We start from the raw sequence: 12,973 nt of genomic DNA, 5'->3' as shown, positions 1-12,973 counted from the left end.
AGCGCCCCGCATCGGAATTAGACAGAGGCACGCGCCGACTGGCTGACGACCGAGTCCCGAGCAGGAACGAACGGGGAATATTGCCGTTGGGCATCGACTGCTTGCTGCAATTACTTTTGCACGGTTTTGCACTTTTAAAAGAAACCCTTGCAAGTCATTTCCAAATTTGGGAAAGGAGAAGGCCAATTACGACCGTCCGCGTTGTTCGGTTCCTTGCTTTTTTCTTTTGTTGCCCCCAAGCAATAAGCCGTCCCCCCCCAAAAAAAAACAGAGCCCCCCCCCCGTTCCTCAGGGAAAACGCGCATCCTTCCTTTCTGCTCTCCACCAGGGGCGCGGAAGAGCGCCAAATGCCTTTTGGATCTGGTGGATCTGACAGGAGGGAAAGTGGCCCGTGTCCAGCCGCTCGGCTCCTGCTCTTACGGAGCGCGGCCGCCCACCTCGCTGCCCTCTCCGGGAGCGCCGTCCCCACCAGCCCTCCCGCCACTTCGTCGTCCTTCCTCCCTTCCGTTCGCTCAGAAGGCTATCCTCCCCTCTCCTTTAGCGCCGCTCTTCCCCGCCCACGCGGCTGGGAAAGACCCTAGCAAGGCGGATCCCCCTCCGCCCGCCGCAGTAGCCTTCGCCAGGACTCTCCGAGGGTGCCACCGCGACTGCAGCCCTCACCACGCCATCCCTTTCCCCCCCGCAAGAAGGCGGCGGGACCTCGGGTGGCGCGCTGCCCCTTTGGACGGCTGGTTCTCTGCGCCTCCTCGAAATTTTGGGATTCTTCTGCACTTTGGTACAGCCTCGCGTTAGCGGCTGCAGAGCGCGAGGCTGAGGAGCGAAGGCGCTTGAGGTATGGTTGTCCCCAGGGGTTCCTGGGTTGCATTGAGGACCCAGGTTGTTGGGGGCCATAGGCTGACTCTGCCAACCGCTTAGAGAGGGCTGTAAAGCGATGTGAAGCGGTATATAAGTCTTAAGTGCTATTGCTATTCCGTCCTCTCCCTCTAAGGAAAAAGTTGGAATGGCTTGTCTGGAAGCAGCACCGTCCCTTGCCTTTTAGGATGATTTTCGGTGCTGAGCAAAACCTGCCAGCAAAGCAGGATTTAAATGGGTGCTACAATCTCCTTTAGGAAAGGCTCGCGCGGTTGTTGATCTAGGAAAAGCTGAATGCCAACCTGGATCGCGATCTGTGGCCAAAGGTATCTTTCATGAAAATAGGAAACCGAAAGGGTCGGGGGTGAATCAGAAGTGCGGTGCGCAAATGCGCGTCGGGGGGGGGGGTTTAGACTTAGATTCCGTGCCCCTTTTGGAATTGGTGCGAGGGAACGGAGCAAATACCGGTACGGCCATAGGACCAGGCAGGGAAGCATCCCCCATCCCTGAGAGTCACTTGGTTAAGTTGGGCGGCCATAGAAATGGGAATAAATACATTGAATTAAATAATATGTTACAGGTTAAATCAAATTGGTTGGAAAGGATGGCAGCTTCGGAAACATCAGCGAGCAGGATTCAATACTATTTTCTTCTGGGTTGCAGCACATCATTCTTGGAAGTATTCCTAGGAGGGTTACAGTGAAGCCAGAGGAAGATTAAACAGTCTTGGATTTAAAGCCCAGAAAAGTAAGCTTAGGGCTGGAAGTGGTTAGCTATGTGTACTTTAAGTAGAATTTAGGCATTGGTGGATGCATTTTACCATGACAAATATTTTGGTTTTGCACAACTGGTACACAAAGGTCTTTGAGTATTTATTGAGCTTCTGTATGGATTTGACAAGGCAAAAGATTTTGCTCCCTTGAAACAGTCAGCTTTTAAATTCAGAATCAACCCTGTGTTTCCTTTTTGGAAAACTGACACTAATTTTATCCAGATTGCCTCTTCTGAGCTCTGTGTGTTGGAATCACAAAAGTCTTTCACTAAGGTTACTTATTTGATTTTCAGCTTCAGACACCTTGTTTAAATAAATGAAAAGAAGGCAGCAGGAAAGTAGAAAGGGAGGGACCCTAAAAAGTAATTTCATTTAATAAAAACAGCCAAAGCATTTTGATTAGTCTGTAACACAGAGTTGATTCAGACTCTATGTGAAAGTTTTTGGCTTAAAAGACCTATGGATTCCTTCACTTCTAAATATGAGTGAATATGAGGCAGAATGAAGTCATTGCTAAACCCAATTTCATACTTTCCTTGCATTTTTTAAAGAGTTCTTTTTTCCTGCCTTTATTATTTTTATAAATAACTCAAAACAGCAAACATACCCAATCCTCCTTTGCTCCCCACGACAACCCTGTGAGGTGGGTTTGGCTGAGAGAGAAGGGCTGATCCAAAGTCATGCAGAGGGCATTCATGCCTAAGGATGGATTGCAACTCACTACCTCACTATGAGCCATGGTGGTTAGAGTACAGTACTGTAGGCTGCTTCTGCTGACTGCTGGCTGCCTGCAATTTGGCAGTTCAAATCTCACCAGGCTCAAGGTTGACTTATCCTTCCATCCTTCCGAAGTGGGTAAAATGAGGACCCAGATTGTTGGGGACAATAGGCTGACTCTGTAAACCGCTTAGAGAGGGCTGTAAAGCACTATGAAGCAGTATATAAGTCTAAAGTGCTGTTGCTATCTCCTCCTGGTTTCTAACCTAGTATCTTAACCACTAGACCAAACTTGCATTCACATCAGACCCATAGGAGGGTTTGGCTGCTGGCAAAACTGAACCTCTTTTATATATGAACTATTCTATGGTGCTACCCAACTTCCACATACCTTTCTTTCTTTTGAGTGTGAAGGTTCTGTGCTCCTTGTGGACCAAACTGGAATTGTTTAGAAAGGAAAGTGATTTAGCAATATATTAAAGATGATTGGAGATTTCAAAGGTCTTCTTATATTGCAGAGTGAAAGGGAAATAGTGTTGACAGCCCTAACCCTAAGAACTCAATTAAGTCATTACCAGCACAGAGGGGAGAAAAACAGTTTCTTTGCCAAAAGTAATTTTCTCTCTCCTTGTAGTAGTTTCAAGCTTTTTTATTTTTAGAGAATTTTTCTTCCCGTGGGAGCCACTGCCACTTAGGCATTGAAAAGTCTCCACTCATTAATTTCTGTCTTAACTGCAATACTGCATATACACTGTAATGATTCACAAATGGATTTATGAGCCATTATTTTGGAAACAAACCACTTCATATTGCATTTTGAATGTAAGTGTTCAAGAAAGTGATAAAATAACTAGAAATAAGATTCTGGAGTTTGTCTCAGATTACTGTGCACTAAAGTACACCCTCAGATATAGATAGCTATATTTTATGTTTTCTTTTGCAAGTAGGGTGACGGTGCTTAGTTTCACGAATCATACAGTATATACTGCCAGTCTCTCTCAACCCTAGGAAGAATGCAGTTGCAAACCACTTTTGAAAAAAAGTTGCCAAGAAAATTTCAGACACTTGGCCTGGCCATTGCCAGGAGTCAAAAAACTGACTTTAAGAGACCCAAAAAATTGGCATAAAATGATTGGATTGTATGAAAAAAATTGAAGAAGATGGGAGGGAATTTCTCCATTAGAGAATGGTTGAGCTAAAAACTTAACCAGGTGTATTTTAAAACTGAAGCAATTATTAGGAAAACAAAATCTTAAGCGAGAGTCCCAAGAGTGGGCCAATCTTTTTTTAGATAATCCAATCCATTTCAGATAATAATTAAGCATCCAACCCGTTGGGTTAGAGTAGGAAATTACATTTTAAACATCTGAAATTCTGAGAAGATATAGTAAAAGTATTCCTTGGGGAAAGTATATCTCAATCAAATCAGAAAAACAAGAGACCTTTCAAATTATAAATTAAACCAGGAAGATAGATTGTAATGGCACTCCTAGTAAATTGTATCTGTTTGTACTATAAAGCTTTTACAATCAAAGATTCTGTTGACAATGGGTTCTATCTATATGCAAAATGTTTTCAGAACTATAAACTGCTCTGAGAAGTTCCCATTATTCTCATTAATTCTGGCAAACCTTTACAATGTGTTGCATGGGTGATAATAACTAAAAGAACTAAAGGATGAAATCAGTCAGTGAAGTTCCTTTTAACTGTGCTTATTGCATACCTCTTTGGCCTGATCAAATATCTTACATACCTGTACATTTCATGGGTTGGATGCAGGGACTTTTCTCCTTTCCCTTCTTGGCATCTTTCTCAGGCCTTTTTATTTGAAAAGTTCTGCCCATAGAACCTCACTGCTATTTGGTGATTATTTTTCCTGGCTAGCTTATGGAGATAAGAATGAATAACAGCAGAGAAAGTATTATTTTTCCATTCTGTAATGATATATGAAATATTTTTTTTCTCAAACATAAGATAGGATGTTGTTTAAGGCCAATATTTAAAGTTCAGGAAGCATTTTATAAAACAGCAAAATGAAATGCAGTGTATTCAGATTTGGACAAAAACAGCAGAAAGGGAGATACATGAATATTTCATATTTCATTACCCATCTAGTAACATCTTTAGTACTAATGAATGTGGGGTTTGCTTCTTGTTTGTATACAGTAGCTTGCCCTTTGAGTATTGGTGGGAGTGTGGTTTTCTCCATAGTGGCACCTTGATTGTAGGTATCCCTCTACTTATGACCACAAGGGCCAGAAAATTGGTTGTTAAGTAAGGCATCACATGGCTGCACTCAATTGTATGACCTTTTTTTGCTGTGATTATTAAATAAACTATTGAATCATCACATGACCATGACTTGTTACCTCCCCAATTGACTCTGCATATCCAAAACCAGCTGGAAAGGTCAAAAACTGTGATCATGGGAACATGGGATATTGCAGCCATCGTAAATGCACCACAATTGCCAAGCCTCCAAATCACATGCTGTAATATTTTCAGCACCCTGTAACTTCAAATGGTCACTAACCAAATCATCATAGGTTATACATGCAGAATATTATTTTCTACTTAATTGTCTGTTAATCCCTTCTTATCTGAGCATTGGCTGCTGGAGAAGATGTGTTCTGGGTTTTTTTTCTTAGCTATTTTTAATTGGCCTTAGGAATGGTATGTAAATGAGGTTTACGTTATGTGTCTGTTAATAGCTGATTTCTTTGAATGCCAAGCTTCCAGGAATTCCCTAGCATTTTTGGATTTAGGCTGGTCTAGTATGTTTGCAGTTTCCTAATTGAAACTATGGTTGAATTTGTGCATGTATTATGAGCGTAGTGTCTCCTGACTTCTAGTTGGTATTCATGGATGGGGACTGACTGTCTGTCCTACATAGTGACTAGTACAGACCTTATTATAGATGATTCTTGTTTTTTCTTCTTGGACTATTGGATCTTTTAGTTAACTTAAAATTTTTGGAAGGCTTTATTTGGTTTGCGTGATGCTATGTGGTTGAAATATTAGCTATAGTTTAGTTACTAATATTCTGCTATGAGTGTGTGGTTTCTTTCATTGTACAAGAATGGAAAATAATGTATTGAAATGTTATCTTTTTCATAACTTGTGTTAATTGTGCTATAGTTGGTTGAGTAGTCAGGCACTTATTATCAAAACCACTACAATATATACAAGTGCTTAAACCACTACAGCACAACCAAATATCAAATTCAGAGGTAAGGATCATTACTGTCGGCCTTGCTGACCGACAGTAACTAAAAAGTACATAGACATTCAAAACATATGTATTATCTAGGAGCTGTTGCTGATTCACACTGTCTATCATATGAATACAATAATATATTCAATGAACACAGTCTGAAGTATTGAAACATTTTTATAATGCATTAGATGCTGTCGAAATAAATTATCTGCCCTCTAGTGGTTATTTCACAAACCACTTGAGTTTTTTAAGATGAAAGGAAACTTAAAATGAAGGTGTTTTACTGTAAGTCATCACTCACATAGTTTTCAAATTGGGGCAAAACAATTAAAAATAGAAACAATAAAACAATATATAAAAATACAATTAGTTATTATGAATGTATAAAAGATATACTTCAATAGCTTAGGTTTAAAAAACCTGCTCTTAGATTTAGTCTTCCCTAAATTTATTTTAAATAAAAATAAGTTGAACTTTTTCCAAATGATGGTTAAACTTGACACAGATGAGAAAAGTCTTTATAAATATGTCAACTGGATACTAGTACAATTAGCACTAGTAAAATATTAGTCTCTGAGTTAGTTTAGTAGGATCCTTTCAGATAGGACATAACTAGGTTTATAACCAAAATTGTCCTTATACCACCAGAAATGTTTAATCCAAGCATTATTTTTCTATCTGATCTACTCCCCATCTCCCCATAAAAGAAACCACACACTCACTGCAGAATATAGTTAACTATCATTTTAGCTCCTTTTAAAGACTAGAGCACACCTTAGCTGATAGGCACATTTAAAAATTGAAGCTATGTGTGACTGTCATAAAGGGATTTTTTGAGTTTAAAACATGGCTGCAAAAATGGGAATTGCCAATCATTCAAATAAGGGCCCTAAAATGAACTAGTGAGGATGCTCTCCTCATAAGGTGTCCTTTGTCACTATTTTCAAGGCTTTAACTTTTTTCTGGAGAATGATCTTCACTCTCCACTGTTACTATTTTCAAGGAATTTATGGGATATCTACAGGCTACCGTGAAAGAAACACTGGTGGCTCTATTGCTTACTTTACTAAAGGAACAAAAGGAAAAACGTCCAGAACTGCCAATATTGCCAGTATGGCTGCTTGATTTGTGCCATGAAGAATGGTGGGTATTGCAGCCTCAGTGGCACCTACGAGAAGGTCCCATGTGGTAAGCCAAGGAAATCTCACATTACTGAGTACAGTACATATGGAAATGAGTCAGAAGATGGAGGAGAAGTTACCTCAGGTTTTTAGTTCACTACTGGGAAAAATGAGTGAAAGAGAGACAAAAGACAGGGAAGTGCGTGCTTATTGATGTTGTTTCTTTCATTTTTGAGGTGAAGGAGAATACGGTGGCCAGAGGAGGAGTCAAGCCACACATTTATTCTCTGCTGTGATTAGGATAGCCGCAGTCACACTGTGGCACTGTCCTCCATTACATCAGATGTGCTTGTAGTTAATTACAAGTTACTTTCCTGAATTTGCTGCAGTAAGAAGCGTGTATTTAACAAACCAAAATGCAATACAAGAAGCTGGTGTGGTCCTTGTGGTTGTGTTTAGGGCTAGTTTCAGAGCATTGCAACATTCAGGCTGTTTTTTTTTTATATAAACCATCTGAAGGAAGAGACACTATTAATACCTCCAGGTTTTAAAAAAAAGTATCTCTCATTGAAACAACAGGTTGGAAAGGACTTGAAATGTAATATAATCATATGTGCTGCTGGTTTGAGCACGCATCAAAATAGAGGGAAATAACATTTAATCTGCTGCTGCTGCTTCTGAATATAAAACTATGGCAACCTGTAGCAGAACGTGGTGTCCTCCACAGGTATTCAAATAAAACTTCCCAAATTTTAGGAATTGCCCTCTGACTAGTTAAGTCCATGCTTAATTTTGAATTGCTCAAACTAAATAGTGCAATTTCTATTGATATGTCAAATAAAATGTTTAACCAAAATTAACTTTGGAAAGTAATTGGCTCTGGATTTACTCCAGGAAAACAATGCAGAAGAGACAAATCAGCTGCATTTCCTATGCAATACAGGGCAGGTGGTTCTTCCATCTTGTCCTTCCTCTTGGGATTTCCCCTTTCTTCCTAAAACCAAAGTCCTGTGGTACTTAACTAGCCATTCTGGCATTTTCGTCTGCTCTAAATATGGCTTTGCCAGTGGCTGCTTCTCAAGGTAATTCAAGAGTAAAAAGCACAGCAGAGGATGGAACATTCCATCATTGGCCAGCATGGAAATACACTGGATGACTTAAATAGAAAAATGTGAAGATATTCCAAGCAACTACAGAAAAAAAAGAGAGCTGGGAGGATGAACTTGGGAGCCATCTGAAAGGGGCCTTAGTGTATTTATTTTACACAGCGTACTAAGTATTCTGGAGGTCTGAATTCAGTTTTTGAGTCAACCTGGACATTTATCAGAGATTCTTGAGAAAGGTATATCACTTCTGGATCGGATCTGGTTTGTTTTAGCTGTAATATTGCTAAATATAACAAGTTCAGTTACTGTAGGACACTGATGGCGAACCTTTTTGGCACCAAGTGCCCAGACTGGAACTTGGTTGTGTGCATGTGCAGGCACGTGCGCCAGAGCTCCGGAAACTCGAAGATCAGCTGGCTGTCTTCTGGTTTCTGGCACGTGCAGGCATGCCAGCCAGCTGGTCTTCGGGTTTATGGGGCTCCGGCACACATGCCCCCAATGCGCATGCACGCACCAGAAACACGCATGCCACACGCTGGTGCACATCTACCATAGCTTGGCCATCACGGCTGTGGGAGAACTACTGCAAATACTAGTAAAAAAGGTGAATAAGTAAAAATTCCAAAGGCATCAGCTAATATGAATTTACCTCAAATTTACCTCAAATTCTTAATTGTTTCTAAAATATGTTAAAGTAGTTATGGATATAGAATACAAGAATTGGAATACGTTGTGTTGTAGAGTGGTTAAAGTCTTGTATTAAGATTGGGAAAGATTGATTTCAATGGACAGCAAAGAAACCTTGATGAGTGATTTTGGGCTAGGTACTCTTTCTCAGCCAACCTACCCCATAGAATTGCAGCTCAGAATAGAAGATGGAGTCAGAGCCCCACATAAGACACCTTGAAGTCCTGAAGGAAATCAAGGATGTATTAAAAATGAAATTTTTTTCTAATGCTATACAGTACAAGCGTAGAGAATCATATGGTTATAAGATTTTAAAATTATCAATAAATAAATATTTCTGGCTTTGCTAGCCATATGAGTGCTGATATATTTGTATATCTAAGATGCAGAATAAAATTTCAAAAATCTAAAAATGAAAAAAAAAGTTGGTGATAGCTATTTGAATATATTACTTTTATTATATTTATTGTCTTTGTAGCTCAACTCCATCCAGTCACCCTGATTCTTCTGGGAATAAGCAGTACCAAATTGTAAAGAGGGAGTTTTTAATTGTCTTTATAGGGCCATTTACAGGGATGCGATGGCTCAGTGGCTTGTCAATCAAAAGGTCGGCAGTTCAGCAGTTCGAATCCCTAGTGCTGGGTAACGGGGTGAGCTTCCGTTACTTGTCCCAGCTTCTGCCAACATAGAAGTTCGAAAGCACGTAAAAAATGCAAGTAGAAAAATAGGGGCCACCTTTGGTAGAAAGATAACAGTGTTCCATACATCTTCGATGTTTAGTCATGCCAGCCACGTGACCACGGAGACGTCTTCGGACAGCGCTGGCTCTTTGGCTTTGAAATGGAGATGAGCACCGCCCCCTAGATTCGGGATCGACTAGCACTTTACCTTTACCTTATAGGGCCATATTTAATAGTACTGTAAACTTTTGTAAATTTATGGCAATTAAAATAATATTTCTCTCACCCTTTTTTTTTTCAAAACAGAAAGAAAGCACACGATGGCCTTAGTTCTGCTAATTTCCACTCTTGCCTTCAGCCTCACAAGTGGAATAAAACTACAAGATTTTAGCTGGCAGTTAAAAAAAATACCACAGATTGTGAAGGAAAAGACTTTCTTCCTTGACACTCCTAAATATGAAGCCAGTGGCAAATTAGAACTGAGCGGCGTGTGTGGGATTGAATGCCAGAGGACATTGCCAGTGCCACGTTGGTCTGATCTGAAGGAGCTGCTTTCCTATGAGACAGTCTTTGAGAATGGCACGAGGACCCTGACAGAAGTGGAGGTTCTGGGAACGGAGCCCAATGCAGTTGTAAACATTACTAGTAAGATGCCAACGAGAAGGAAGAGACAGGTCTATGGTACAGACAGCAGATTCAGCATTTCAGACACTCGATTTCTGACCAACTATCCTTTTAACACCGCGGTAAAGATCTCCACGGGCTGCACTGGCATCCTTATTTCTCCAAAGCATGTACTCACTGCTGCCCATTGTGTGCATGACGGTAAAGATTACATTAAAGGCAGCAAGAAACTGAGAGTGGGAATGTTGAAGCTGAAATCCAAAGGCACGGGCAAGAGACGCAGGGGAGCCAAGAGAAGTAAGAGGGAGATGCCAGAAGTCGAAGAGGATGAGGTTGACTCCAAACCCCAGAAAAGGAGATCTGGCGGTAGAGCTGGCAGAAAACAAAAGACACCCATGTTGAATGAGAGGAAGTCAGAGCGTAAGCCCTCCTTCCAGTGGACCAGGGTTAAAAGTACTCAGATCCCCAAAGGCTGGACAACCGATGTGACAAGAGATGTTGCAGTGGATTATGACTATGCAGTTTTGGAACTCAGGCGTCCCCACAAGAAGAAATACATGGAACTTGGCGTCAGCCCGGATAGCAAGATGATTCCTGGAAATATGATCCATTTTTCTGGATACGATGCAGACCGAGCTGGCCAACTGGTTTATCGCTTTTGCAGCATATCTGATGAATCCAAGGATCTCTTCTATCAGTATTGTGATGCTGAGCCTGGTTCTACTGGTTCAGGAATCTACCTTCGCCTTAAAGAACCAGACAAGAAGAAATGGAAACGCAAAATTATTGCCATTTATTCTGGTCATCAGTGGGTGGATGTTCATGGAGAACAACAGGATTACAATGTTGCAGTTCGAATTACACCCCTCAAATATGCTCAGATTTGCCTCTGGTTAGGGAATAATGACACCTGTGCACAGGGCTAAAGGTAATACAGGATTACTTAATATCTAGTAGTGTTAGGCAATGGAAGTCGTACATTGATTTGCTTTGATTGTATTTGAACTTGATGCCAGAAATTAGATTTTTTTTGTATTGAGGAACAAAAACAAACACCTCAGCATTTATGAGAATTTTTCTGCTAGGTTAATTAAGTTTACCATAGACATGAGGTACACTTAAATCCCAGGTTGTGTATCGTATATGTACCGTATATGTCTCTCTGTGTGTACACACAAACACACAAATATATAGGTAAGTTTAAATCATACTAAAGAACAAACATTCTTTGCTCTTTCAGTTTGTTACTCAGTTAACATTTTAAAGAAAAGTTTCTTCTCTGGTAATTGGTATTATTAAAACATTTATTATTTTATTTCCAACATATTAACTTATCTCAGGGTTCTGCTCAAATAAGCATCACACATTCATTATTAAAACATAGAGGTTAGACAAGAGAAATAAAGTAATCTTCACACTTTGATGGTCCTACCAAATTAGTGTTTATGAAAGTGGAAAGCCATTTTCTTGAATTCTAAACCAATAAAATGAAACTTAATCAAAGTAGCATGTTCCCAATTTGAAGAAAAGAGATCCATGTAATTTAAATGCCTTTAAATCATATTTAGAAAATAAAACTGGAAGTATTGAAATTGTATTTGTTTTATTCAGTCACTACTTTGAACAAATTCCTGCCTTTTAAAATTATTATTAAGGTGCAATAGTAACATTTTTGTATTGAAATTTTTTAAACTATCAAAAGCTAAGTGTATCAGCCTATCAAAAGTAGGAGATAACAGTAGCCCAAGAAGCCATATATATGCTCGTAATGGTAAGAGTAGCTTGACGAAGAAAAGAACAGCTCTATAGTCTAAAATGTAATTGTATTGAAATGTACATAAAAGCTTCACCATAAAGGTAACATGAGATGCACAAGTTGTATGTTTCTCAACCTCAACGGCTTTGAGATATGAAAACTTCAATTCCTTAAATTCCAAGCAGTGGTTATGCTGACTGAGGATTTCTGGGAATTGAAGTCCTAGAAGTTGCTGAGATTGGAAAACCCTGTATTAGGATTTATCAGTGAATTTATTTATCATTTCTTTCTTCAAATGATAGGCCACATTGTGGAAGCAGTCCTTCAGAGTTCCACCACAACCACCAAAGCCAATAATTATTTGTTAATTAATCATGATCTAATGTTTACAGAATTTGTAGGTTAACATTTATGTAAATATATTACTGATTTCTTATGTAGCAAGGATTCTTATGGGTTCTTTTACTAGAAAAGGATTTAAAGTAGGCTTGTTATTTAAAATGTACACATTTCAGTAGCTTTTCAAAATAAACTCTACTGTGCTTTCTGCTTCAAAGATTGTCATGTACGTGAAGCAGTGATGAGTTCAAATTTTTTTACTACCGGTTCTGTGGGTGTGGCTTGGTGGGCGTGGCATTGCTTGGTGGGCGTGGCTTGGTGGGCATGGCAGGGGAAGGATACTGCAAAATCCCCATTTCCTCCCGTCAGCTGGGACTTGGGAGGCAGAGAATAGATGGGGGTGGGGCCAGTCAGAAGTTTTACTACCGGTTCTCCGAGCTACTCAAAATTTCCGCTACCAGTTCTCCAGAACTGATCAGAACTTGCTGAAACCCACCTCTGATGTGAAGGCCATTTGGAGAAGACAAAATCATTGGAACTTTTATTTAATATGCAAGGTTAAGGTGAAATATTCCTGGCCATATGTAATCTTGGTTTTATTAATATTACAATAATTTCATTTTAACTTGAATTGATCAACATTTTGGTAAAAAAATGTGTAATAAGAAACAAAAGGTTTTAAATATATGTATAAATGTGAAAATCACTAAATTCTTAAAAGCACTTCAGTTTGAATAAAATAATCTTAACATATTTTTTTTTGCTATACCACTTTTGAAAAAGTATTAAATGTACAATTCACATGCAAAGATTTTTCTTATTTCTGTGTAAAATGTGCATTTGAAAATATTCCATATCAAATTAATCATAATCTACAAGCCTTATTCAGAAGTATTCTTATTTTGAATTATTTTTTATGGAATATTATATCCTTAATATTATAATATCCATAATAAATTAAACATATAGAAGGCATTTGTACATCATGATGTTCTCAAAAGACTTCAAGATATAAAACATTAAACTGAAGGTTTGCAAGACTGTAATTTAAAAACAAAAACTAAATTTTATTTATCTAGAAAATGTGTTCTAGTTGCCGTTA

At 39.2% G+C, this 12,973-nt stretch overlaps 1 protein-coding gene across 3 annotated transcripts; it reads left to right on the top strand.

Moving 5' to 3' along the window:
* Nucleotides 1–403: 403 nt before the first annotated feature.
* PRSS35 (serine protease 35) lies at nt 404–12,734 on the top strand. 3 transcript variants are annotated; one of them, XM_058164107.1, is made up of 3 exons: nt 404–832; nt 1,516–1,599; nt 9,459–12,734. In XM_058164107.1, the coding sequence occupies exon 3, from the start codon at nt 9,473–9,475 to the stop codon at nt 10,700–10,702; it is 1,230 nt and encodes a 409-aa protein (XP_058020090.1). In that variant the 5' UTR covers nt 404–832; nt 1,516–1,599; nt 9,459–9,472; the 3' UTR covers nt 10,703–12,734. The 3 variants fall into 3 exon arrangements, with proteins under 3 accessions (XP_058020090.1, XP_058020092.1, XP_058020089.1); XM_058164109.1 differs by lacking the exon at nt 1,516–1,599 and having other exon boundaries at nt 9,463–12,734; XM_058164106.1 differs by lacking the exon at nt 1,516–1,599 and having other exon boundaries at nt 406–832; nt 9,459–12,733.
* The last annotated feature ends 239 nt before the right edge of the window (nt 12,735–12,973 follow it).

Source organism: Ahaetulla prasina, chromosome 1 (assembly GCF_028640845.1).
Source record: "Ahaetulla prasina isolate Xishuangbanna chromosome 1, ASM2864084v1, whole genome shotgun sequence".
Classification (NCBI taxonomy): Eukaryota; Metazoa; Chordata; class Lepidosauria; order Squamata; family Colubridae; genus Ahaetulla; species Ahaetulla prasina.
This window is presented reverse-complemented; position numbering and strand designations above follow the sequence as displayed.